Below are 26,889 nucleotides of genomic sequence, written 5' to 3'. Positions count from 1 at the left end.
GATTATTGGGAAAAAAAAAAAGTGTAATATATTATTCAATTGAACTATTCCATTTCCTACATCCTTAAATGCTGCAACCAAACATTTCCTAGTAGGACAACTTCAGCAGTACAGCAACCCTGCTCCTCAAACACATCCTGACATTTGTTAAAGCACCAGAACTGTGGGCTTTAAATGCAAGGTGATTTTCCCTGTCTACGTTGTCCTCATGAGACCCCCACGTGAGTACTGTGTTCAGCTCTGAGGCCCCCACCATAATGAGAATCTGGACTTGTTAGAATGAGTCCAGAGGAGAGCCACAAAGATAATGAGTGGGCTGGAGCACCTCTCCCATGAATACAGGCAGAGACAGCTGGGGTTGTTCAGCCTGGAGAAAAGAAAGCTCCAGGGAGATGTCAAAGCAGCCTTCCCTTACCTAAAGAGGATCAACAAGAAAGCTGGAGAGGGACGTTTTCTTAAAAGGGCATGTAGGGATACGACAAGGGGGAATGGCTTAAAATTGAAAGAGGGTAGATTTAGATTAAGTATTTGGAAAAAGTTCTTCCCTGTGAGGGTGGTGAGACACTGGCACAGGTTGCCCAGAGAAGCTGTGGCTGCCCCATCCCTGGCAGTGTTCAAGGCCAGGTTGGACAGGGCTTGGAGCAACCTGCTCTAGTGGAAGGTGTCCCTGCCCATGGCAGGGGAGTTGGAACTAGATGAGCTTTAAGAACCCTTCCAACCCAAACTGTTCTATGATTCTATGATGATTCTATGTTTGTAGGTAGGTAATTTATACTTAAATGATTTATCTGTTTACTTCATACAGTTTTGCCAACTCACTCTCTCCATTCCCTTCAATCCCCTTTTGAAGTCACAGTCCCTCAAATAGACTGGACCTATTTTCATCCAAGAAAAGAGATATCCCAGCATAATTTCAAAATTTGGCATTTCTCAACTAAATAATTTCCTCATTATTACATGCCTTGTCTACATTTTACCTTCTAAAGAGATTTTCTTTAGTTCTCCTCTCCCTCAACAAAGTATCTCAGTGAGGTCTACTTAGCCCTGGATCCTGTCATGGATTTCAGCCAAAAGCAGATGCACAAAGTATTTACGATATATACTCAAGTACCGTCCCTGCCTAACCATTTCTAGTGTTTTTATATCTTCAGCTTTTGTAGATTTCTCCTTCATGAACTTGTCTGGTATCCTCATGGGATGACAAGATTTTGTATTCTAGCAATTCCTGAGATGATTTAGCATAGAGTGTCCCAGATGTATTGTTTGTAAGGGCTGAATTTGGACCTTTTGATCTTAACATTTCTCTCTTTTTTTAATTAGGGTTTATGTTTATGCATTTGCTTTGATTTCTTCTCTAACAGAAAAGAAAACCCAATCCACAAATTTAATAGCTTTTATCAGATTTTCTTCTTATTTCTAGAACTGCATATATTTTTTATTTAGGCCAGTGAAGAACTATAATGAGACAGGGAAAAAGCTGAGCAACCCATATACCATAATACCTTTTTTTTTTTTTACTATCAGTAACACAATAGTTTGTAGGATATGACTGAGATTTAACAAATACATGTATTCTTCCATAATAGTGCAGCCCTTCAAAATCATTAAGTCCATCCTTAGCAAATGCATGAATAACCAAATATAAAATACATCTACAATCATTTTCCTTACCAGTTGGAAAGAGCTTGTAAAGCTGCATTCATATAACAAGTGTTTCCAATATTTTTTAATCCTGTTAGACCTGAAAAACAGAATGAACATTCGGCAAGACTGTTAATCCAATACATGTTAAGAAAAATACTTCCTAGAAAATATGTACTAATTAAAATACTTGTGTTACACTTCTCATGCCAATTATAATGCAGAGGTGTAACTAAAAGAAACACAGGACTCCTAAAGGAATACTAATCTAAATAGAAGTAGTAATTAAGCGTTCTGATTTTGGCTGACTAAAACACTTCAGAGAAGTAAATTGTATTTCATCTTACTAACTTTTGATGTTTTATGACAGCTGCAGATTGCAATTTAAAATGTTTATCAATATTTATGTTTTACTTGAACTTAATGATTTACCTGTTCAATAAAATTGTTGCTATGCTTCATTCGTAGCCATATTACCAAAGCTTCTCAAGAAAGAATTCTCCTGTCTCCATTCATGCTAGTAGTCAGATTACACTAAACATTCAAAACGTACTCAGCATGTGATTATTCCAGAATCAGAATTACCTACGATCAGTCTTTTTCTATGCCAATTATATACCCTTACTTTGAAACACAGACTGCTCAGTTTAGCCTTCCCCACAGAATTTATTTTCAAGCCCAGACTGTTTACTTTCTTTACTGATACACTCACGTAGTTTTTCCACACACATAAAAGATACAATTCATATATTCTTGCAGGTCATAGAAAACACTCTCTAAATATTTGAGGAGAGGCTATTTAAACAAGTCATAATTATTATATGATCGCAATTTAAAAAAATTACACTGAAATACTTGCTATTCGTAGCTACTGAAGGGTTTAAATAATCTGTTTGTTTTAAAATGAAATTGCTTTTGTATGAGAAAATGATTACATTTACAAGCAAAGAATCAACAAGACTGGAAAACAATATATTCAGCCGTCAACACCGTTGGCTCTATGCAATCCTTGAAGTGTAGGACCTACCCCAAACATTTTAGTCCATGACAGAAAAATAAAACATAGTAAGAAAAACCTTTTACATCTATAAAACAATTTGGTTACTTCAGCTGTATTTTCTAATACATAAAACTTAAAAATGAAGTTTTAAAAGATTCTTCTATTTGTCTGAATGGAAATATAGTCCTGCTTCCCACATCTGAACTTGCATTCTGCCCCCTCTGATTTCCGCTACAAAAAGGATGGTCGTTCTTACTGGAACTGAAAAGTAAGGACAGTTATAGGATTTTTTTATTTTACTTAACAGCAGATGATCTATCAGGAAGACATTCTCACTGCAGTTCTCCAGCCTGCTGTGTTGCAAGTAAAGTTTTTGAATAGACTTCTTTTCTTACAAAGGTATATTCTAAAGGTTGCTTCATAAAAAGCATTTCAAAAAAAATTTTTAGAACAAAGTTAAAACAGAGCTAAAGAAGTTTTTTCCTTTAATTTGAGGAATGTATTAACACTGTCGCACCAATATTACTGGGAACTTCAATGCAATTCTACTTGTATATTACTTCTATACAAGTTACATTCCCAAAAATATCAATAGGACAAGAAGATACACAAATACACACATTGGTAGGAGAAACTAACTGGGAATAAAACACATGGTTTAATGATCTAAGAGCAGATGGCAAATTAGTGGGGTGGTGACATATTGAGAAAGACCGTGCCAGACAACAGAAGGGGCAAAGTAGGTTTTTTCTGGCCAGTGCCAGCAGGCTTAGGAGAGGTAAAGCTGGTAGTAGATAAGCAAAGGAGAAATGAGATCCATTGCTGTGGTTTAACCACAGCCAGTTATTAAGCACCACACAGCCATTCACTCATTCCCCCATAGCGGGATAGGGAAGAAAATCGTGACAGTAAAAATGAGAACACTTGTGGGCTGAGATAAAAACAGTTCAAGAGGTTAAACAAAAGCACATATCCTTTTTAAAAGGATCAATACAAATTTCAGATTTGTAAGGAATAATGATTATGTTCTCTTATAAATTAAGAAATGAAGGCTTCACTGTTCAGGGTTTCATCCACTCTCATTTTCATTTTTACTATAGTTTAATATTAGGGTGGGGTAACAATTTTATACCAGGAAGTTTGGCAGTGCATAAAATCCATTACTGAAAAAAAAAAAAACCAACCCAAATCAAAACACACAAAAAAAACCAACCCCCCCAAAAAAACCCCAAACAAACAAAAAAACCCCACCCCAAGAAACCCATACTGGGATACTACAGGCTCAGAAAAGGGTTAGCAAAATGCGGGAAAGCATTCAAATCAAGAACCTTTTAGCACAAGAGAAAACATTTTATATGTTTTATAAAATAAAACCAACTTTATAAAAAAACTACTTTCACCAGAGTGGCTAGAACACCAGCTACACTGAAAATTACTCCAACATGCATTTTTGTTTTGTTGCTGTTTGCACGGGTGCACTGCATTTATCACCGCAGCCTCTGCTCTGAAGGTAAGTAAAGAATGCTTCCACTTACAAGAGAAGATTGTTCCACTTAGAACTAATATATAGCCGAAGAACAGACTTGAAGACATATAAACACAATAAAGGTCAATAAAGCACTGGATTTTGCTTTTATTACCTCTAGTTTTTAACTCATCTTCTTCCACTTCTATATCCAAGTCATCAAATACAGCTGCTAGTGGAATCTTCAGTGTGGGATTACTAGGTATTTTAAAATCCTTATATGGAGCAAAAGAAAAAAAGTATATTTACTTACATTTATCAATTTTCCTCTTAATTAAGCTTATGTATAATTTCACCAACAAATCTAGGAACTGAAAGTTACGTGAATGCATTTTGAAATTTCACTGCACATAAATACTAGGATTTCTCAGCTACTCTGAGAAAGTTTACTAAGGAAAACCCCACATTTTTGTTTTCAGATTAGCAGTGACAACACTGCATGATTTTATGCCAACAGCTGAAGAGTCAAAACAAAGCAAATTATAGTATTTCTTTCCCTTTGGTAACAGACAGATAACAGACAGTAAGCCAGCACTGAAAAGCTAATACAGTAGTCATCACATAAAAGTTAGCATATATGGTTTTGATGTGCCACCAGATGGCTCACTACATTTAAGGAAGACAAATGAGACCATTGGAAGCAAAATGTACTAATAGAAGAACAAAGTATTAGGCAGGCAGACATCTACTGCATGACAAGCTCTTCGTGAGCACATCAATAACAGTTCTAAACAAAATGTTTGACAGACTTTATAAGTTCTACTGTTTTTTTCTGTATATTATACCCATTTCCTTGGAAGATTAGAACAGGTTAAGTAGAACAGAAGTGCAGACTTCTGAAGGAAGCTTTATATCAAGTCACCAGAAATTCTGGACAACAGATATTAAAAAACAAAATAATATTCTAATGGAACTATTCCAGTTGAGCTGCTGGCATTTTATGAGAAAATTATCAGATCACGTTCATATTAAATACTAAACTTCAGAGTGAAAATATTAAAGGAAATCCCCTCTACACACATTGAAAACCTGCCCATCTTTCTGTCCAGCCCCAGCCTGTGCATCACAGTACCTCTTCCATAGCTCTATGTCTCAAGCAAAACAATTTTAGAAATACTGTACTCGTACCTGTGTCAGTTTTAACTGTTACCTGTAATTTTTATATAAGTACATTAAATGTGCAATACAGAAATAACACCTTTTTTCAGATATGTGTGTTGTAACAATTATACTTAAGAAAGTGCAGCGTAACTATCTCCAAGACAGCACTTTTCTACAAAAGATATTATCAGAGTGAACAGTATTGATGCCAGTAAAGACTAGTGGAACTAGAAGATAACAAAATAACAAACCAAACCTAAACATTGTTGAAATTGGAGAACAAGACAACCAAACAGCATATTTCAAAGTGCTCTGTGTAAGTCTGCTTTGCTAGATTTTTTTCCTTTAACTTGTCTCCAATACTACCTAATCCTTTATTCATTATCTTGCTCACCATTACTATGTTAATTGTTAATAAATGGGTAGTTAGGAACAGCTAAGCACTTTTTATAAGGTCTTGTCTTTGATGCCATAATCATCTAAAACACTACAATCTTAAGCCTGTGTTTTACTCAACTAATTTTAACACCCCGATACTGGACGTATTTTTCTTCTTGGCACTGTTCTAGTGCCACAGAACACTAATAACATTCTCCTGATTTCTAGTTTGATATATATTTTTCCACATGAATCTAACACAATATATTTGTCATTCTACACCAAAATTACACACACATATAGAATATATGCAGGTTACTTTTGCCTTCTTAGTAAATTCTTGTATACTAATTAAATTCTTAACTATTCAGGAGTGTTTGTGTGTATACCACTCCACCAGAAAAACTTTCCCACATGCATATACATACACAAAAATCAAGACCTTTTCAGCCATTTCTCAAAACCAAAGAATAGACATGTTTAAACCTCAGAAACTAAGCCACAGGAATCCCTTTCAGTGTCTTATATTAGCTGAATCAGATTAACAATTAGGATATATTTCTGGTTGTATGAATTAATTTGTATCTTAGGCAAGTATCCATCAACGCATACGAAGGCATTCTGCTGCTCCTTGAAAGTTAGCCAGCGATTCCTCTAAGGAGTTTTGCAACTAACATTTTCAAGAGGTGACAGAATGAGGAAGCACAGGTGAACTGTTCCAATCTTGCAACCTTAAATTTAACCCTGTTCTTTTTCTGTACCTTACAGTTTAATGTAGATTACAAACTATTAGACAATAAGATGAAAAAAGCATTCTTAGGAAGCATGCGGTACACAGAGACAGAACATAGAAGCTGGGCACTGTCTTTTTAAAGAAATTTTATGAAAATAGAAAATAATAGAAGTTCAGCCACAAGAAAGGAGGAAAAGTCAGTGTCTCATTGGGAGAAGACACAATGCTTAATGCAAAGCTACAGGTGCTTTTGTTTCATCGGGTTAAAAAATACCTGCACACTATTTTCTTGTGCTTGGTGAGACAGTCTTGCATTTGGTAGTGGAGAATGAGATCCTAATTTTCTATCCAGGAACACTTCCTTACTACAGGCATAACACCAAACACGGAGTGTAGTAAGGTTGACAGTTAGACAGTGTTTTGTCTCCTAAAACAGAACAAAAATCAAAACTATTATTCAGAAATTTAGGATAATACTGCTACATGCAAGCTACAACAGAAGCATTAAGATTCTACACCTTTCAACAATGAAATATGTTAGAATATTAAAAACCAGCAATTACTGAAACTGTAGCACAAACTCTTCAACACTCATTTTTAGCACAAGCCACTAATTAGCAACAAGCCACTGTCAGAATCTAGAGCCACTGTCATATCTGACATGCCTCTGTGTAATTACAAAAATAGGAAGAAAGCCTATTGTCAGAAGTGTTACAATTCACAACAAACCAGTTTTCCAGGAATGTCTCCTATAGATCGTAATGGCAGCTGCCTCCTCTATAATAAGGACAGTGTTTGTTTCTACAGGTTGCTGTAGAAATCCAAGCTATTTAACAATCAATCAGAACAGTAAGATAAGATTCCTAGTTCAGTTACAGTACGAGGTGCTCACATCAAAACATATATTCTAGACTCAATTAGTTCTTTGTTGACAGCTTCATACTGTGAAGCAATATAAAAATTTGACAGATGGGAGAGTATTTTTATTGTTCTGATCTTCACCTTTCTTTTTTTAACCTCTTTGCTTACTGTAAGACTGTGTACACAGTTGCTATCATCCTCCAAATATTTCCACCCATCCTTCCTGCATTTCTTCCTTATATATCAGCATCAGCCAGATTTATAGACAATGAAGGATTTGCTAGAAATTAGGAAAATATTACAACTGCCGCAGGATGCCCATTTTATAAGGCCTTGTACAAGAACAGTATTTTTAATATAAACTGTGGGCTACAATTTCAGTAAGTAGCCCTCCCCCTACTAAAAACCATCAGATTACATCAATATCTCAGACAATTTTGATAATGAGAATATGCTTGATTCTGCAGCTTCAGCTGCATAAATAATTACAAGTCTTCAGAGCAACAGCTTATTAATTTTCTTGAAGTGGACACAATGAACTGATTCATGTCAACCTTGTTTCTCTCAGTGAGTTTACTGAGACATTTAGTGGGGGGGGGAGGCAATCCAGAAGAGGGCTCACTATCCAGAAATTAAAATTAAGTTATAGGAAAATCAAGACAAGGAGATGTCATCAACAGCCAGAAAACTACCCATTCCCTTTCTTACCTGACAAGTAAGTAACATTCTAAAACAGCATGTAAAATAGGAATAAAATAGCGTAGAAAGCCAAGAAGTATAAAATTGTAGGCAAGAAAATCAGGGACCATCTGGTCTACAATTGCACTACAAGTAGCTCATATACGTATCTATTGTAAAAGCTTTAGAACTGTGCTTCCGCTTAAATAGTTGGCTAAAAAAAATATATTATTTAGATAGATTTATATTAATGCACCATTGATTTGTATAAAAATGTACTCCTCTCAAGGCCCTGCCTGGGAAAAAAATCAGGAGTGGTGGTACAATGCAAACATAAAACATATTTCTGGTAAAACCCTGGTATATACTATTCATTCATTTTCATATTCAAGGAGGGGGCGGGGGGAGGGTGTTAGCATTTTTAGGGACCAAAAATTGCTCAGTGTGGAACCTTAGATGTATTTTCCGACCAACAAACTGTAAATTGGAGGTAGAGAATTTAATTTAATTGGGAAGTCAGCAATTGTGAAATGACATGTTAATAAAACTGCCATCCCTCTGTCCTCAGTATATTTGTTAAGAGAGAATGATACATCTCATTTGCTTCATTTTAGCAAATGTTTCACTTGTACATGTGTGTGCACAGAACAGACAGTGAGTTTAAGACCCAAACAGATGCACTCAAGCTGTCCAACCTTGCCAGAACTTGGCATGCTGGGGAACATAGTGCACACACTCCACTGCTCCTACCAAGCTGGATCCGAAAATCAGGGAATAGCAGGAAAGGACATGCTTGGCTCAGTCTACAGTTTCTTCATCTGTAGCCACTGGAACAGGGAGCATAACGCAGCAACAAAGCACCTGTTTCTGGTAATTTATACTTCATTACACCTGTTCAGCTCTCATCTTCATTAATCCAACTTCCTTCCATCAGGCAGCCACAATTGTAAAAAGTTAGACCGAGTAGTGAAGTACTTCATCTAAGTGGAAGTACTCAAGAAATCTTTTGTCTGTGCATCTTGAAAATCATCAGTAATTGTTCTTTTTTCAATTTTCACCATGTTATTTTACAGAGTACAATGTCAGAATTACGTAAGTAATTACACAGCTGCAAAAAAGACTGTAAACTCACATACTCCTAAATTAGTAAGACCTGCTTCTACAGATGAACAACATTCATAACAAATGAAGCTTCCAGTTACATTAACACAGGTTATTGACTTCACCAAAATGAGAAAAAAAGTTCTCTAAGTCTAGTTCACTGCTTCTAGTAACTGTATTACTAACAAATGCACATACCTGGGAATGGGTAGTACTGTGATCAACGTAGGATTCACCACAGCCAACATATGTACATCTATTCTGTTGAGCAAGATATAAAGAAATATACAGAATTAAAAAGTGGCGCCAAACAGGTTTACAGAATAGGAATATACTGCCAGACCCTTTAAAATTCATTCATACTTCAAACTTGCAGAGTCCTATACAAACCAAGAGACATGCATACTAAGTGTTAAAATAAGTATCACCTAAAGCAACTAAGAATGCTGCAAGATTTAACTCAACTCCTTTCACTGGTGGGCAGTGTTAGATGTTTAATGTGTTTGGAATATAATTTTTTGGCCATTTTGATATATTTATTCATATTAAAGTCAACATGTATTTGTTACAATTCCTGATTTGATAGAGATGGTAACAGAAAATATGAAGTTAGCCCAGTGTCTAAAATACTGAATTGCAACAGCCTCAGATCATGACACGTTGATACAAATATGCCTCTTTGTCCCTATCTGCGGTGCCTATTTATCAGAGTATTACTTCACAATTAATTAGTTTTTTCACCTTTAGATAAGAGTTTCCAGCACTATATGGTTAAGTACTTACTACATTCTAATTATAACATGCAAAATAATTGTTGATTTTAATTGTGCTAATTGCAAAACATATTTGGCTGAGTTGAGTGTGGAATCTTGCAGCTGCCAATCTTCAAGCAATTTTCATTAATTCCTCATTTGCATGAGTCAAGACAATCAGGAGGGTACAGCATGTTATCTGTATAACTAAGCATGTTAATTTATACAATCAAATAGCAGCTGAACACAGTCAATTTTCTATATTAAATAATCACAGATATTTGTTAAGTTACAGATAATTAACATGCTGGGATCTCACCATGTTTTTCTACTGAAAAAGGTGAAGACAAGATGCCAATTCATCCAAGAGGAGATACATCACAGCATGACACTAAGTGTCCTACTGCAATTACAAAATTCTCCTATGGAAATGTTGGTATGAAACTGAGTTTTTCAGTAACAGTTTAAGAGCTCTAAGTGAGAAATAAAAAACATGTTTTAAGTTTCACAGTGTTTCCCCACCTGTCAGGTTGATGCATCCCTGTACACCTCTTCCTACTCCCAAGAGAGGTTTTGTATGTAATTAAAAACTTCAAGACATCTAAGAAATACACATTAAATACTGGTTCTTTCCCCCTTCATTTCTATGCCTTACTGACAGAAGGAGCAATAGTCTGATCTCTTAACTGTTACCCTAATCCACTAAAAGGAAACTAATGAAGAAGATTTTTAAAAAATCCTCATACATACACCTAAAGGTTGGCATTTCAGCCTAGATATCTTCATGACAGGACTTAGACAATAGCTGCCAATATATTAAGTCAAGCCTATGAGAGCAGAATTTCAGTCTCTGGAAACAGCTGTATGTTTGAAGAACTCGCAAGACATTTACAAAACTAAATTAGCTACATGTTTTCCTGTTGGTATCATAGATCAATCAGAAGCAACATTTTCACAGCTGGTTTTTTTTTTAATACACTGAAAATTGCATGTTTTGTAGACAGCAAGAAGCATACGACAAAAGCTTATTTAAATAAGAACTAAAGAACTATAACCACTGTAAAGACTGTAAAAAGAAAAAAATCATACAAAGTTTGAAGAATGATTATATAAACTTCTACAACTTTTAAAATAAGGTGGGTTTTCTTTATTTTGCTTAAGAATACAAAAGTCAATGTATTTTTATGCTGTAAAAAGTCAACATTTACTGCTAGATGTTATTACTACAAATGCTAAGAGAGACTTATAAAAAGAAACTTAATTCAGGAATGATATATTATTTTTCAGATCTACATATGTGGAGAAAAGAGTAAATATATTTATTTTCTTTAAGAGCCAAAAACTATCATAACTCAGGAAGAAACCTTAAACCTTACTCAATATTCTTAAACTACAAGAAATAGGTACCTGAGGGAGGGTAAATAATTTTAAAAATAAACTGCGCAACAGGTTTTGCTTTTAAATAATAAAGAAACTAAAGAACTTCATTATAGTTGTTTTCTTAAAAAAATACTACCAACTTTATCTACAGATTACTAGAAAATGATCCTACTATAGAAAAGAACAACTTACCTCTAAGCATGCCCAAAGGTTGGGTCCTCTGACTTTACAGTCCTGACAAGTGCCCTATTGAAGTTACACACACAAGCAAAGTATTATTTAATTTACTTTCACTAGTAAGCCACAACTTCTAGACAAAACAAGAAAAACACTGGAAGCTCAGTACCAACTCAATAATCTAAAGACAAAACAAATGATGTATTGATAGGCAATACAATTTTTGGGTTGCTTCACATAGTCTTAAGATCAGCATATTTTTCTACTAAAAACTTTGATCTGAGTTTTCATTTTAAATCAAAAATTGTTCTTCTAAATAAAAATAAACATATATCATACCACATTATTATTAAAAAAAATAAAAATCAAAACTGGTCTTTCCCATAAATTTATTGTAAACAGAAATGAGTGATAGAACTTTTAATAACTGCATACTCCTATTTGCAGAAAGTCAACACTACCTGCAGAGGTTTACAAAAAAAGATGCAACATTAGAGAAATGCTGTACCCCTCGGCAGCACATTCACTGTTACACTTTTCAGATAAAGAAATTTAACACCATGGACAGACACCTCCCAGCTACTAAAATGGGTTACAAGATCTTTCAAGATTGTTCCATTTATTAATGCTAGATGGAAACCAAGAGTTCAGGAAGGGGCAGTTTCTCAAACTGTGGCTCCTCCATCAAAAAGTGAACTGCTGTCCAACAAAAACTTAAGCATAAATTTCTCTGTTAGAGTTTCTACTTGGAGTCAAGTCAGTTAGACTATATTACACTAACATTCCAAATAACTGCTACAATGTCAGTGTCTGAAAATAAAGTTCATCTTGCTGTTATGCGAACTCTTTTAACTAATAATTTCATTAAAACATTACTTGCACTGGAAAACACTGCTGGGAAAGACACTCTTTAAGTGTTAAGTACTGAAAAATAGTTTTTCAGTTTTATCAAGACCATAGTTCTTCCTGCACATAATTTAAACCTCACTATTCCAGTACAGAAGATTTTATCCATGCTTAACACTTAAATGCATTTTATAACTAATAATACATGACAAGATACGTAGCTAAAATAAGTGACCAGAGTTAACTGTGATAGGAAGAAAGTAAGCTGCTACAACTCACATGAGATTTCTGTATCAACTCCTCTTTTGTTATTTCACCAACTGACTGCAAGTGTGGGCAATTGCCGCTGGGCGATGACATTTTAGAAGCTGTATTTTCTACAATCCTGTAGCCGGGATTTTCAAGAGCAGAGAATCACTTGTCAACACAAGTAATAACTGGTAAAACCCAATTCCTTACAGCAGGCAGCAATATTAGTTATCTAATATGCAACATACACATAACTTTTAAAAGAATGTGCCTTTTTAAAGTAAGTTAGTATAAATAACTTCATTAACAGTAAGGGAATCCAATGGTTCAAATTAAACACAGCTGACTTCTAAAACTCCTGAGTGGAGCAGAGCTGTTTTGGATTAATTATTTAACTTCCTGGGATCTTACGCAACACTGCTGAACGGTGCTGAAGCTGTGAAGGCTAAAATGCACGAGCACATGCCTTGTTTGTCAAAGGAGAAGGAAACTTTATCTCAGTTTTATTTATTTACAAAGACACATTCTAGACCCAGGCATATGATATATCAAAAGCAAACTGAAACTTGCAACTCACATGTAGTACTGAACACTCGAGCTCTTCTTTTGTTTGAGTTCTCTCTGTCCGTACAAGGTCTCTGAGGCAGACACAGAAACTTATCAGAAAAAGAATGCTAAATACATTCACTTTGTCATTATCATTTTGATAGTTGCACAGAAAGCCATGATGTTTTACAAAAAGAAAATAAAGAACTTGGTAACGTTGTCCTCGTATAAATACTCCAATTGCCGCACGCAGATAAGAACCTTCCAAGAACTTTGTTCGTTTTATCACTTAATTACTATTGATACCTCAGCCTCTCTAAACCCCAAGAAATCTTAAGCTTTCTTTGACCAATTATTATCTGTCCAATCTATCATTCTTTTATCAAGGCTTGCAACTAAACTTCTATCCTAACTCAGTGAAGCACACTCCTTCATCCGTTCATAGCCAGTAGCACCATCATCAGCATCTCTTTCCACTTCACCCGTTTGCTTTGGCAGCTTTAGGTTTGCTCTTTCCACTACGTGACCAATCATGCCTTTGATTATTAAGTAACATGGGGCTTTGACAGCGTGGGGGAAAACAAGCTTTGCCTAGTGGGTATCTCAGACACACTTCCCAGTAAACTTTCAGTTTATCTTTGACTTGGTCTTTACTTTCGTTGCCTCGCAAAAAGATTGCTTTGAATGAAGAGTCATTTCAGTTCCCTTTGGTCATCAAACGGGGTTTTTTATATATGTGTATGTGTATAAATAGTCTATATTGTTCCTATAAACATTCCTTTACAAATAATATAAAAGTATCGTGTATTATTTGTATAGGAGTAATAAACAACACTTCACATAATTTATTATAGACACGCATGTATATAACTGCATTTATATACTTAAATATATTTTATTTATATATAAAAAATATATAGATAATCTTGTGCATTATATATAAATAGAGTATATATATACTCAAATGTGTGTATTTTTCAGTGTTTTTGAGTATCATGTTGACAGCTGTTCAATAAAATATTTAAGAACTAATCTCACAAGACTGGAAATATTACAGTAAATTAATAATTCAGTATTTTTTTCAAGAGGAGGTCTAAATTCTCTTCCTGGACCAGTGGTATGACATTTACAAATCATTACTCAAGTATAAACTGCAGATGGAGAAGTATTTCGTCAGTTCAGTGTCCATGTGTAACCTATGCGAAAGACACTTCAAATATGAAAACTACAGTTCTTCAGGCAAAACCTCCTCAACTTCAGTCACATTAGCATGCTGCTCTGAACTGTAAAGCTCCTTTTCAAAACAGAAATAGAAACATGAATGCATGTTTCATTTTTCACATTTTGCAAGGTCTGTTAAAACATTAAATATGTACAAGGGAGTCTCAAATAAAGCCCTGACAACCTTAAAAAAATTCAGTGTGAATTAATGCTGATTTAACACAAGTGCTTTATAGAGACTTGTACAATGGATTAGTAAAGCTTTAGGCTTATTTTTTTTTAATGTAAGAAGCTTTCTGACTGCATTATTCCAAGTACCACAAAGCAATGAATGAAGACTTCACCTCATGCTGCCAGATTTGTATTTAATAGCTACTTTTCACATCTGGAACCACACAAATCCAGACCTGCAGTGCTGAACAAACCCAACCCCAGGACTTCTGCTCATACTGGATTCTGTTTCTTGGTGCGGTCTGCATCTCGCTTCTCATAATAATGATCAGAAAGACCAAAACATGATGAAACTCATGTCCCACAGATGTGGTCCCTATCCCTGTCCATATGGAGAGCATCCCTTGTAGAAGTCTACTTAGTGTTACTGATTCTTTATATGTTATTACATTGGCAAAGCTGAATGGCCTTTCACTTTCTGTTAACAGAATTCTTACACACTTCCTTCCACCCTGTAAGCAACCATGACAACTCAGTGTACTGCCGTGACCTTGGCAGCTTAATATACCTAGCTGCAGTAACACATTTTGTAAAATTTTATGTTAAAGTCTAAAATTGCATAATTCATTTCAAAACCATGTTTCATCCTTCATCTCTGGAAGTCCTAGCAAGCCCAGGGTAAGCCCCTCCCTTGCTCACTGCCCTTCCTCCATTTCACCACTTCCTACTCTATCTGAAAAGATTGCTTATCTTCCTCTACCCATGTATCTCATTATCACATCCTCTTTTTCACAAGCTTCTGCATTGCACTGACCTCATCCAAAAGTCGCTTCTTCGCATATTCAGTAATTAAAAATAATCTACTTCTGTAGTTTCTCTTACATTCCATTTTATACTCCTGTTCTGAAGGTGGAGTGTAACCCACTTTATGCCCCCAGTCATGCCCACTTTAGCCCAGTATCCTATTTCTACCACTGACCAAAAGAAGACATCCACAGAAGAATAAAAATTTTACAAGAATATGTAACTTCCCTGAATACTTCCCAGCTCTGAAGCTTCCTGAACCAAAAGTTCTTATATTAGAAAGACAGAGAAAGGCTCTGGAAAGCATCTATATCATTAATTTCAACCTTTCTCATGTTGCAGAACTCTAAGAATTCCTGTCTCAATAACAATTTTCTAGACAGCAATCATGTGTCCAATGGTCACTTCAGAAGTATTCTGTGGTCTCACAGGAACCTTAGAAAAAACCACAAGCTGAAAACCATGGACCTACATTATACAGGATGCAAGAAACATTTTTGTTTCCCTGTGAGGCTAACAATGAAGTAAAACTTGACTCAAGAACTCAACTTTTCGCACTAACTGTTCATTATCGTATTCATGCAATAAACTTCCCATATATCTGGGAGAGAACATTGCAGTCTATTGCCAGCCTCTTCATTGTCTCCACTGAAAGGTTTGTTTCAACTCACATATCTCAATGCATCATACTACACCATTCAACTAATGTTCAAAAGAAGGACTTCTAACCCATTTTTGCCTAGTGCATTCATAGAGAGTAACACTTCAAAGGAAAAAAAAAAAAAACCAAACCCAAAAAAAAGCCTGTAACTCTTATCTTGAACTCCAGTTTGGGGGGTTTTGTTCCTGTTTATTCTTTCATTCACTAAAAAAAAAAAACCCAAACAATTTGCACTCATGAGCCATCAGAGAAATGTGAACCATAATTTAAAGCATCATGACCAGCAACCTATTTATTACTCAGCAGAATTCCATGCCAACACAGACTTATGTGGTGCACACCATGGAAGACCTACCACACATGCAGAAAAATCCCACCAAACACTAAAAGAATTCAACTGATCTTGAAAATGGTCTTAGGCTCACGCAGGGAGCATATTTCCTAAAGAAACATAACAGAGTTTAAATTATCTGCCTAGTTACAGTAATTAAAATTTCAACAATTGTTGAAATAAACAAATATATATCTTTATTCCACCGATATCCCTAATATAAAGCTATTTTAACAGACCATTTTACAGGGTTCAGTAAGCAAATGCTGGTAGAATATTTTAAGAATAAAAGGATTATTGTGAAGGCAGCAATTACCTGAAGCAGTAATTGTATCTTCATTACAGGCTTTTATTATTTTGCCTGTACAGGTCTGAATAACAGCGTATCAAACCAATAAGCTCCAAGTTCAGGCTTATTTGCGCTCAAAGTTATTTTACTAGTGATGCACTGGAACAATTTAGCATTTATTTTCATTTTATGGCAACAAAGTAGGAGTGACACAGGGGTGCAATGTTGTTACTTGGAATATTAAAGAGCTCTGGAACTTCAGTAAGTAGTTATCATATAGACATTCTTCACACTTCAGAAAAAACCCATCAGCATTTACTCCAAACTATACATGCCCATTGAAGCTACCTCCTCAGACATACCTACTCAGGTTTTTAAGATGTACATTTTTCTATCAATTTTCTGAAGAACTGTGCTGCTCTTTAAAAATTTTACTGGATTCTTTGACAATTTATTACAGAAATTAATTCAGCATAACAACGTACATGAGTAATACTTTCATCAAACTTGAGAATAGTCTCCTTAGGTTAAGAAATAGAATCATAGAATAGTTAGGGTTGGAAATGACCTTAAGATCATCTAGTTCCAACCCACCCCCAAAAATAATAGGGAATATTAAGGTTAATTTCACAAACTAAATTCCTTCATATTCTGTTAATCAGTAGGTGGTTTTGATTTTCATCTCCCATGCCTCCCTATTCCTACTTTTTTTTAAATCCATCAATTCTAGAGTATCATATTCAAAAGACAGCACCAGTCCTAACTCTGGTAGGAAATTTATTTTGACTACTTAGAATAAAACCTGGTATTTCCCAGTAAATGACAAAAGCATGCTCAGTAAGCTGATGAAAGACACCTGCTCCCTTCTCTTCAGGCACCAAGAACCATCCACTCAAGCAAGACACAATTTTTTTAAGCGGCTTTCATTAGTGGGTTTTTTTTTCCTGTCACAAACTATTGTTTCCAAAAATAAAGGATATACAAAAAATACTGGAGTTGAGGGTATATCCTCTTACAGGGTTAGACATTTTTCAATTTATACTGCCCTTTAGGGTACATAGACCGTCCATTTCTTTCTTCCACCACTTTAAACCCCAACTATGAAACCCATTAGCTGACCTTTATGTTCATAAGAGGATTTTCCTAACCCAGGCTTTGCCTGCACGCAGAAGTCCACAGTGATTTTCCACTGGGTGTTATACCAGACTTCTTTCTCCAGTTTATTTCATCCCTCGTACATGGTGATCTAAGCGTGTACATACCTCACGGAACGGAGTAATTTACAAGTAATTTACAAGTAAATTACAAGTAAATTACTGGTTTTCGGCACTGCACCCTTGCAGCCGCACGGCTTCAGCTTTAACAGGTATTTGCGGAGGTCAGCTCCGGGCTCTCCGGCCTCAGCAGGCAGGCGGGCGGGCACGCACCAACCCCGCTGCCGACCCGCTGACCCGGAGCGGGCATCCCGGGCGCCGCCGATCCACCGCCCCGCGGCTCGGCAGGGCAGGCAGCCCGGCCGGCCGCACACCGCCCCCGGCCCCACCGAGCCCTCCGGGAGCGCGGCGCCCCAGCCGCCGAGAGGGCTCCCGCCGGCGGCAGCCATCACCGTGCCAACGCGCCCAGCGGGCCGAGCCGCCCTGGACTTTGAGACAGGGCGGAGACGCCGCCCGCTGCGCTCCTGTCTCCCCTCACGGACACCGGACGCGACCCACCTTCCCCGCCGCTAGCAGGACTTTCCCCCTCTTACCGGAGCAGCCGGGAGGACGCACCGTGCGCAAAGCCCAGAGCTAAACCGGGCCAGCCCCGCGGCTCACACCGGTGGCGAGCAGCCTCCGTTAGCAGCGCTCCGCCGCCCGGGACGCGGCGGTGCAAAAGGCCGCGGTGGCGGAGAAAGTGCGCGCACAGGCCACAGCTCCGCCAGTGCCTCCTCACAGGGACGAGCGGACAGACACCGGCCGCTGCAACGCCGGGACGCGCCCCGCACAAAGATGGCTGCGCGCAGCGTCTGCGCCGCTCATGTGAGCGCTGCCCCGCACAAAGATGGCGGACTCAGGCTCTTACCCCGCCTTACCCGGCCGTCCGCAGGAGGAGGCTGCCCTGTGTAAAGATGGCCGACGCGCACTCCTAACGGAGCGGGTCACCCTCACGTGGCAGCGGTAAGGGCTGCCTCTCGGTCGACCTCGGCTGCTCCTCGGTGGCCCGGAAGCAGATCTCCGGCCGGTCTCCGAGCAGCTGCTGGTGCGGGGCGGGAGGGACCCGCCCGCGGGGAGCTGTGGCTGCTGCCTGCGGCCCCTGCCCCGGCGCTCGGCAGGTAACCGAGGGCGGCAGCCGTAGGGCGGGACCCGGCTCAGGGAAAGGCGCGCCCGCCTTTGCCTCGGTGGGGATGGGGGCTGACGGGCGCGCGGGGCCGGCATCTCGGCTCCGTCCGTCGCCCGTCCGAGGCGCCGCAAGGATTGGGCACCCCCACCGCGGTGCTGGGGCTGCCGGGCCTGGGGAGGGGCCGGGCGGAGGTGGCTCCTGCGTCCAACGGGACCAGCTGCAGGGGCGGGGTCCGCTGTCCCTGCGAGGGCGGCCGGGCCGTGGGTCATGTCCCGCGGCGGGGAGAGGCTCCTGTCCCGAGGAAGCGCTTCCGGGCAGCGCAGCCTGGCGGGGTCGGCGGAAGGGACATAGCCGGTGGTCAAAGCTGCCAGCGCCCTCGGCATGCGAGCCCGCCCTCTGCTTTCACATCGCTCCATGCCCCGGTTGCGGTCCTGGATGTCACGGACAGAAGCTTCGCCTCGTGTTTAGCATCAGGGAGTAAGGGGGGATGGTCCTGTTAAGGGGGGAGACTATGTCAGGCTATAGTATCTATTCCTCATTGTGTCTGCAATAAAAATGAAGCTTTTGAATGAGGTAAACTTCAGGCTGCTCTCAAATCTTTTAACTCTCTTAGCTGGCAAACACGTTCTCCCAACAGTAGTGACAAGGGGTTGTTGTCATGTATGGATTTGGAGAATATGAGAAGTGAACTGCCAGCTGATAAAAGCAGACTGAGTCTTCTGTAGATTCTGGTTATACATGTACAGGTGTCTGCACAGAGCAGTGTGAAGGAATGGGGCCTAAACTGAATCAGCAAATTCACTGTCTCCTAATGAAGCACAAGTCTCCACTCAGAACCATCAATCAAAGAAGTCATACACATGTTATGTAGGAGATTGAAACTTGTAGAAGAAAGCTATCTGGCTTTTATTACATTATTTAGTATATATCCTTTATTTGACAGAGTATTGCAGAGACCACCTGTGACTGTTTTCAAGATAGTGCCACTTAATGAGGTTATGGGAGAGAAGGAGCCATGTCAGAAGAAGCTGTTACTGAGGCGCGGTTTTCTCTGAAGACGGTAGCCTTACGGGTATTTCATCTTCCCCTTTCCTGGTATCATTCTCTCAACCAGGTAATACATATTATCGAAATATTGTCACTTTTGATGTACATTTAGAAGTTTAATACTTGTAATGTTGTACTTGCTCTTCTGAGCTTCACGTGAATTAAATTTGTACAAAATACCTTGATTTTTAGTTTATTTAGAACACTGAACCAAAGTAGGGGTTTTCTTGTCTTTTTCTGCTAATAAACGCTTAGTGCATCATCCTACATGAGACTGAAGAGATTGCTTTATCTTCAATGTCAATATGTCTTCATTTTGCAGCAGCAGAATGACTCTCATCAAATTGAATACCAAAATCCTCAATTTGTCTTTTTTTTTTTTTCTTGGTAGAAGCTTTTAGGTATTTCAAAACTAAACATAACTGTCATTAAATTTTGAATAATAGTATTGTGTGGTCTGAAATACTTTCTGGGTAGCTAGTGCCACTCATCAAATTAATCTGAATGATAAGTGGCATATGACTGTGTTTATTTGACTTACAGAAAGAGCTGCTTCAAATAAAATCTTAAGGCTCTACTAATCATAGTATTTCCTTTTACAGATGGCCCTGAAGTGACTTATTTTTATTTTCTTTTATTGATATTACAGGCTAGTTTTCACTAGCAACATGGAATGCAGTAACTCAAGTCTAGGTGATGAGGAGTACATTACAAGCTTAGTTTTCAGGTTGCCAAAAGCTGGAAGTATTGTGAAGCTGATACTCCTGCAGGGAATCATAAGATTTGTCCCTAGAGCACCTTCATGTCAAAGACAGGGAGGAGGAGCTGTAAATGGTGTTGTGGAGGTTCAAAGAGAGGTGTTAGTTGCCTATGTGATAGGCAGCTATGCCTAACTACATATGTTATAGATGATAGACTGAAATAAGTCAGAATTACTTGAGAAAGTAGTAAGTCTTCAGTCATGTCCCTCAGAGAATAAATTTCTTGAAGAGTGAGCCACATTCTGATGCCATAATACACAGGATGAAAAAAAGAGTTTCTAGCTGGTTGTACAGAATATGATTCAGTAGATTTTTTTCTATTCTGTGTATGCTGAATCATTGACAAAGATAAAGAAAAGAAAATGTTTAGGAATGCCAATAATAATTTAAAAAAAAGCTATTAGCAGATCCTAATAAAGTTCTGCCTTTAAAACCCATTGTCTTTAATATGGCTGTACTTAATTTTTATTGAAGTAAATGCTTGTAAGCAACAGCTATGTTGTTTTTTATATTTGCATGTAAATGCTTTTCAAAATTTTACTTCATATAAAACCAGACTGAGATCGTCTCAGTCTCAACTGCATCTGATAATTTTCCATTTTTTCTGTATTTACTTTAAAACTCTCACTGCGTGATCACAGATTTCTTTTTTACATTGCAGCATATTCATGCCCTTTTTAAATACCATGTGCAACTCGCATTTTGTGCAACTATTAGCTTTCCTCTCCTTAGCGGTTTTCATTTCACTGTTAATTTATTCATGAGGGTGCTTGTAGGCACAGATAAATTTATAAAAATCCATTACAGTACTTTGAAACTTTAGTTCTAGCATTTAATTCTATGAACTTCTGGCTTTTAATCTCAGTTATTTGGTTATTAACTCTTTTCTGTGAAATGCAAATCTTTTGTAAGCACGTGTTTATGCTGTGTTTCAGTGATTTCCTTCTCCTTGCAAAGTACAGTGCTAGGTTTTCAGTCTCGGTCAAGATAGAGTACCACTAAGGACAGGGTTCTCGAGTCAAAGGTGTTTGACTTGTTGATTGCGAACTCAATGCAGAGCAAAGCTTTCAGTGCTTCTTAAACTTACACAACTCTGATAGTATTAACCAATTGCACAGCAACCAGTGACTGCCTGAGTGCAGTGGTACTCTGTGTAGCCAGCTCCTAGCTTGTATGAGGAAAAGTGTTTCAGAAACACTGTATTAGCCCCAAAGACTGTTTTTTCCCAGCAGTCTGTTTCTCAAGCAGCCTACATTTCCAAGAGGTTTTGTGAATGTGGACTCCAATTTCCAGTTAAATGGCTTTTTTTCTCTATGTATCTTGTAACTTTGAATTTTATAAACTTTGTTAATGGGTTTTAATTCCAGTTGCTCGTATATGTGGTTCTTATTTACTAGTTTAAATGCCTGTAAACCCATGATTCATCTATATCCAAAATAAAATGTAAAAAATAATTAAAAAAAATGGTTTAGAGAAAGATGTTTAAATACCTGATCTTCCCAAATTGAAACACCATGCAAATGTTAGCTTTTGTATCTTTCACTCTTTCACAGTGCAAGTGATAATCTAGTTGTGAAGGGTGGCTTTCCTCTCAGTACTTTTTTTGCTGTTACAGAATTAATTGAAGCCCTGCATTGTCCTGACATTAAAAATAAATCAATAAATTAAAAAAAAAAAAAAAAGTTTGTCCGAAAGTCACTTACTTAGATCACTGAAGTTCATGGATTTGCAATATACCTTATAGTTCTCACTGCTGCTTGCTTTGTCACACCAGCCCCTTTGTAAACCCTGTCACCTACTGGCCATCACAAATTTTGAGCAGCAGGTAGTTGTGTCCTTTCCCGGTTGCTTCACAGGCTGTGTGAGAGCAGCATCTCTTATCTCCCTCAGACAAGCTATAGCCTAGGTTGAACACTGCCTACTGGAGAGGAGGAGGAAGGGTGGGAGTTAAGGAGCATATACTTCTAATGAAGTCACACTCTTATTTTCAGCTAAAGCTCTCCCCTGGATTAAAGAAGCTTTTCACGGTAACAGCAGTGAGTGCAATATCTGTTATTTTTCTGGCCCATCACTTTAAAAGAAGACGTGGAAAGAAAAACAAGAAAGTGCCACCATGGGAACCAAATCATCTAGTACTAGAGTGTACCAAAGCAGCTGCATCAGAAAAAGGTACATGAAGGAACCCCCAAGTATTTTTGTTTCTTGGAGGGGAGGAAAAGGAGTGTGAGGGGAAGGGTGTGCATAACTGTGTAGTAGTAAAACAAACTATTTTCATTTAATGCAGAGTAGATTTGAATTGTTAAAGTAGAAATTGTGCAAATTCGAGCAAAATTACTGTGTCTTAAAATAAGCTGGTCTTGTTCTCAAAGATGAAGTTTTAGTCATGAAGTTGGATTAAAACTTTTTTTATGGATAGTGTATTAACAGTCGGGTTTGCTGTCTTGTGGATATACCTCAATACTGAGAAAAGCAGATTTAATTTTTTATAGGATGGGAAAATAATTATGCTCAAATGCATGGTTATTGTTACAGATGTTGACTGTTGTAATTTATAGTTTCTCCTGTAGAAGTGTAAATAAAAGAATAATTATTGCTTGCTTCTAAATGTATTTTGTTGAAAAGAATAAATGCAATTCCTGATAGATCTTGCTAATGAAAGGTACAGTATTTTGAGTTGGCAGCAGCTTTAACATCAGTGTATCTCTTAGGTTCTAGTTGTTCCAGTAGTCGGCAAAACTTGACACTTTCTCTGAGCTCTGTGAAGGAAAAAGGATCTCAGTCTTGTATCTATGCAAATGGAGGACTTTTCAGTAAATGCTCTGGTTCAGTTCAAAGTCTGGCCTCGGTAAGCAAAAGTGTTTTAAGGCTCTTCAATGTCTACTGACTTGCACTGAATATGCACCTAATGGTTTCACTGGGCTGAAACTACTTTCTTCAACAAGCTGCACAGGTGGCTAGGGATGCTGAGAAGGCCATTGTACTTACTAGGTGGTAAAGCCAGTTTCTAGGCAGGGAGCGTGGATGTACTGTACTCTGGCAGGAATGTAGTTTTAAGGACACTCTGTGCAACAGCATTTCAAATTTTCTTTATTTTTTGAAGGTTCAGAGTGCCACTTCTTGTCACAGTTGTGCTTGTGGCAATTCGAATTCCTGGGATAAGGCAGATGAAGATGATATTAAGCTTGTCAATATTCCAGTGACCACACCTGAAAATTTGTACTTGATGGGTAAGTCATAGTAAGAATGTTCATTATCTACTAACAATGAATGTAAATAATTTCTTGGGTTTATGGCAAAGTGACACGCACTATTAGTGTGGTATTCTTTCACAGTATCCTGTTGGCATGTGTTTAAGAACATTTCATAAAATAATTATATCTTTCTTGATCTAGAGAATAGATATTGTTTTATTCCTCTATTTGTAGTAGTAATCCATCAAATTATTTTAAAAAATAAATAGGAAAAATACAGTGGACATTGTTGCTTTAATTGTGAACTCCTTTGTCTTATTAAAAAGGCATTTCTATTCTTTTTAAGAATGGAAATTAATGTTGTTTTAAAAGCTTACATCTCTGCTGTAATCATGCTTATTAGCTACAATGTTTCCTGCCACTCTAAAATGTGCGTACCTGTGGAAGCTGTGTGTTTGACGAAATGGAGGTATTCCTGATCTCCCCTAGGTATGGAGCTTTTTGAAGAAGCGCTGCGTCGGTGGGAACAGGCACTAACTTTCCGTAACAGGCAAGTTGAAGATGAAGCAAATTGTGGTTCCATTAAGCTGGGAGCAGGAGATGCAATTGCAGAAGAAAGTGTAGAAGTGAGTATACTCAAGCTAGAATCTGTTGCTGCTGCCCTAACAATTCATTGCACTTTGTTACCTGAATCTTTTCAACTTCTAATTCAATTACCAAAACTGAGAATGGGTTCAAATTTCCAATTTAGTGGTATTGCATTTAAAGGATACTTAGTTTTGTTCCTTTTGATTTCTTTGGTTGGTTATTTGGAGGAGGGTGGGGGGAGAGAATTAGTGTTATTTATTTTTGTGGCAATTGCTGTTGCATCAGTGTTTGCTTCTGGGTGGTATTAACAAGCTACCAAGCATACTAGTTCTCTCCACAAAATCCCTGAGTCATCCCTTTCTTTTATGACTATGTGGGAGTATATGTCCTTAGCAAAGATAAAGATCTTGGGAAAGATGATCAATTTATGAATAGTCACAAATAGTGTATGTGAACTTTATTTATATTCCTTTTTTCTTAGGAACTAAATGCTAAAAGTATTTTGAAATAAGCATACACCTGTGTGGCTTTCATTATTTCTAGTGCATTAAACATCACAGGTAAAATATTTTAAAATTTAGACTTTATTGTTGTTGAACTAAATAATACACATGTATGTTTCAAAAAGTGTGTGTATTTTGAATGTTGAAGTATTCATCTGACAGTGTCAGTGGCACGGTTTGATCTTTGAAGGCTTAATAGTCTTAGATTTTACAAAGGAATCTTACAGGCTATAAACAAATAGAAAATATTTTAACGTCTGTCCACTTGCAGGATATCATTAGTGCTGAATTCATTCATAAGCTTGAATCCCTTCTTCAAAGAGCTTATCGTCTTCAGGAGGAGTTTGAAGCCACCCTTGGGGCCTCTGATCCTGCTTCTCTAGCTAATGATATTGGTGAGTACCCCTATTTTACATTTTTATTGGTTGTAATAATGAGGCTTGGAGTGAGGGAGAGTCAATAAAGTATCGAGTCATCAGAATTATATTTATCAGTAAATGAAGAGAAAAAAATTCAGGGTGTTTACATTATTAGGTAATGTTTGATGCAATGCTTGTATTTTAGATAATGAACTGAGACGAGATTTTTTTCTTTGTGGCTTGTGAGTATACTTGAGAATTTTCATAATACTTCTTAACTTTCTGAAGGTTATGTTGGCTTGGGTATTTAAACATTTAGGCAGAGAATATATGACCTTTGAACTGTCAAACTGTATGTATGTACTTTTGTTTGTTTGTCAGAATTTAAAAAACAAACAAACAAACAAAAAAAAACCAAAATCAAACCAGAAAGACTTTGTTTGAAACACGTATCTATTACCAGAGCTCTTATCCCTGGTGGTTGAAATGTATCACCGTTATGAGTAACTAAACCCAGGATTTTAAATGGCAAATATGGTAAGTAGTTGCTGCAAGACATGCAGATGAAGTACTGATAGTTCGATTATTTTTATTTAAAGGCTTGGTTTAAGGTGTTTTTAAAGACTGATACTATTATGCTCTTTCATAATTCAAGATCAAGTATCTGATCTCAAATAACTGTCAGGCTTTAAAGGCAGAACATGTTCTGGGATTAGTTTTAGTCAGAAGTCTTGTTTGTTGGGCTTCATCTTGACTGGCACAAGGTGGCAGTACTCTCATCTCGTAGCCCTCGTGTTATCCTGAAATTCCTAAATACAGCTCTAAGTAAGGTGGGAATTAAATTCAGGTCAGAGCTAGTTTTCTGACATACCTGCATACACCTATTAATATAATTCTTAAAGCAGAAAAATGTTTGAATGTTCTATTTTGGTGTCTGAAACCATAAGCCCTAAATAAAATTGCATTGTCTATCCATTATTAGATGAGAAGTTTATGTGTAATTTCTGTCTTTGGACAAAATTAATAAAACGGTATTCAAAGGACTCAATGTGATGTTCAATGGTTTTGGTTATCATATTTAGTTACCTTGGAAGTATTTTAAATTGATATTTTATTTTTTAGATGTGATAACTGAATTCTTGTTTATCAAGAATATTCTGAGAATTGAATTCCTTTCAAATGTCCTTTATAGAAACAATTTGTGATCTCTTAAGTAGATGTCTGTTATTATATTATGAATTTTATTTGTGCTGGCCCAGATGAGTGAGGAAGGCAAGTAATGAAATGGTTTAGTGAGTAGTGTTTTCGCTGTTTAGGATTTGGGACTTTGTCATCATTATCTTGAATTTGTGGCTTGAACAGCAGGTAATATGTTAAAGAATCCTTCACTTTCTCAGAATGTTTTAGAACAAGAGCGGAACAACATCATCTGCTTCCAAGCACTGTGGAGCTTGGAAGATTTAATACAGAGAATGTTTTTGTTCAATGTTAGATGTAAAAACATTTCATCACTCAAAATTTCTCAGATAATTTACTTTCCTGTAGGATATGTCACTGAGTGTAGGGTATGAATGTTTAAAGTAGGATGTTTTTGAGATTGACAGTTTTTTGGTAACTGTCCTTGGAGAGAAAAGTATGATTGGGAGAATCCTACGGGCTCTCTTATGGGTCTGTTC

General features: G+C 37.5%; 2 protein-coding genes across 8 annotated transcripts in view; one reads left to right on the top strand and one right to left on the bottom strand.

The window, feature by feature from the left end:
- The window catches only part of USP33 (ubiquitin specific peptidase 33), a 40,863-nt gene extending 22,403 nt beyond the window's left edge, over window positions 1-18,460 (bottom strand). For 3 of the 5 annotated variants that reach the window (XM_030493901.1, XM_030493902.1, XM_030493905.1), the window contains exons 1-8: window positions 18,193-18,460; window positions 13,000-13,060; window positions 12,453-12,558; window positions 11,343-11,396; window positions 9,217-9,279; window positions 6,653-6,805; window positions 4,282-4,381; window positions 1,672-1,741 (exon numbers count right to left, since the gene is read on the bottom strand). In XM_030493901.1, coding sequence (XP_030349761.1) covers window positions 1,672-1,741; window positions 4,282-4,381; window positions 6,653-6,805; window positions 9,217-9,279; window positions 11,343-11,396; window positions 12,453-12,558; window positions 13,000-13,001 — 548 coding nt within the window. In that variant the 5' untranslated portion in view covers window positions 13,002-13,060; window positions 18,193-18,460. Of the gene's footprint in view, window positions 1-1,671; window positions 1,742-4,281; window positions 4,382-6,652; window positions 6,806-7,407; window positions 7,558-9,216; window positions 9,280-11,342; window positions 11,397-12,452; window positions 12,559-12,999; window positions 13,061-18,192 lie in introns of those variants that run through there. The other 2 variants (XM_030493903.2, XM_030493907.1) reach the window with 2 other exon arrangements.
- A 70-nt stretch (window positions 18,461-18,530) lies between these two features.
- MIGA1 (mitoguardin 1) overlaps window positions 18,531-26,889 on the top strand; it is a 42,532-nt gene continuing 34,173 nt past the window's right edge. For 2 of the 3 annotated variants that reach the window (XM_030493952.1, XM_030493950.1), the window contains exons 1-7: window positions 18,628-18,756; window positions 19,708-19,878; window positions 22,564-22,741; window positions 23,281-23,417; window positions 23,673-23,799; window positions 24,253-24,389; window positions 25,126-25,249. In XM_030493952.1, coding sequence (XP_030349812.1) covers window positions 19,780-19,878; window positions 22,564-22,741; window positions 23,281-23,417; window positions 23,673-23,799; window positions 24,253-24,389; window positions 25,126-25,249 — 802 coding nt within the window. In that variant the 5' untranslated portion in view covers window positions 18,628-18,756; window positions 19,708-19,779. Of the gene's footprint in view, window positions 18,602-18,627; window positions 18,757-19,707; window positions 19,879-22,563; window positions 22,742-23,280; window positions 23,418-23,672; window positions 23,800-24,252; window positions 24,390-25,125; window positions 25,250-26,889 lie in introns of those variants that run through there. The other variant, XM_030493951.1, reaches the window with a different exon arrangement.

Source organism: Strigops habroptila, chromosome 8, assembly GCF_004027225.2.
Source record: "Strigops habroptila isolate Jane chromosome 8, bStrHab1.2.pri, whole genome shotgun sequence".
Lineage (NCBI taxonomy): Eukaryota > Metazoa > Chordata > Aves > Psittaciformes > Psittacidae > Strigops > Strigops habroptila.
Note: the sequence above shows the minus strand (reverse complement) of the source record. Positions and strands in the feature narration are given on the sequence as shown.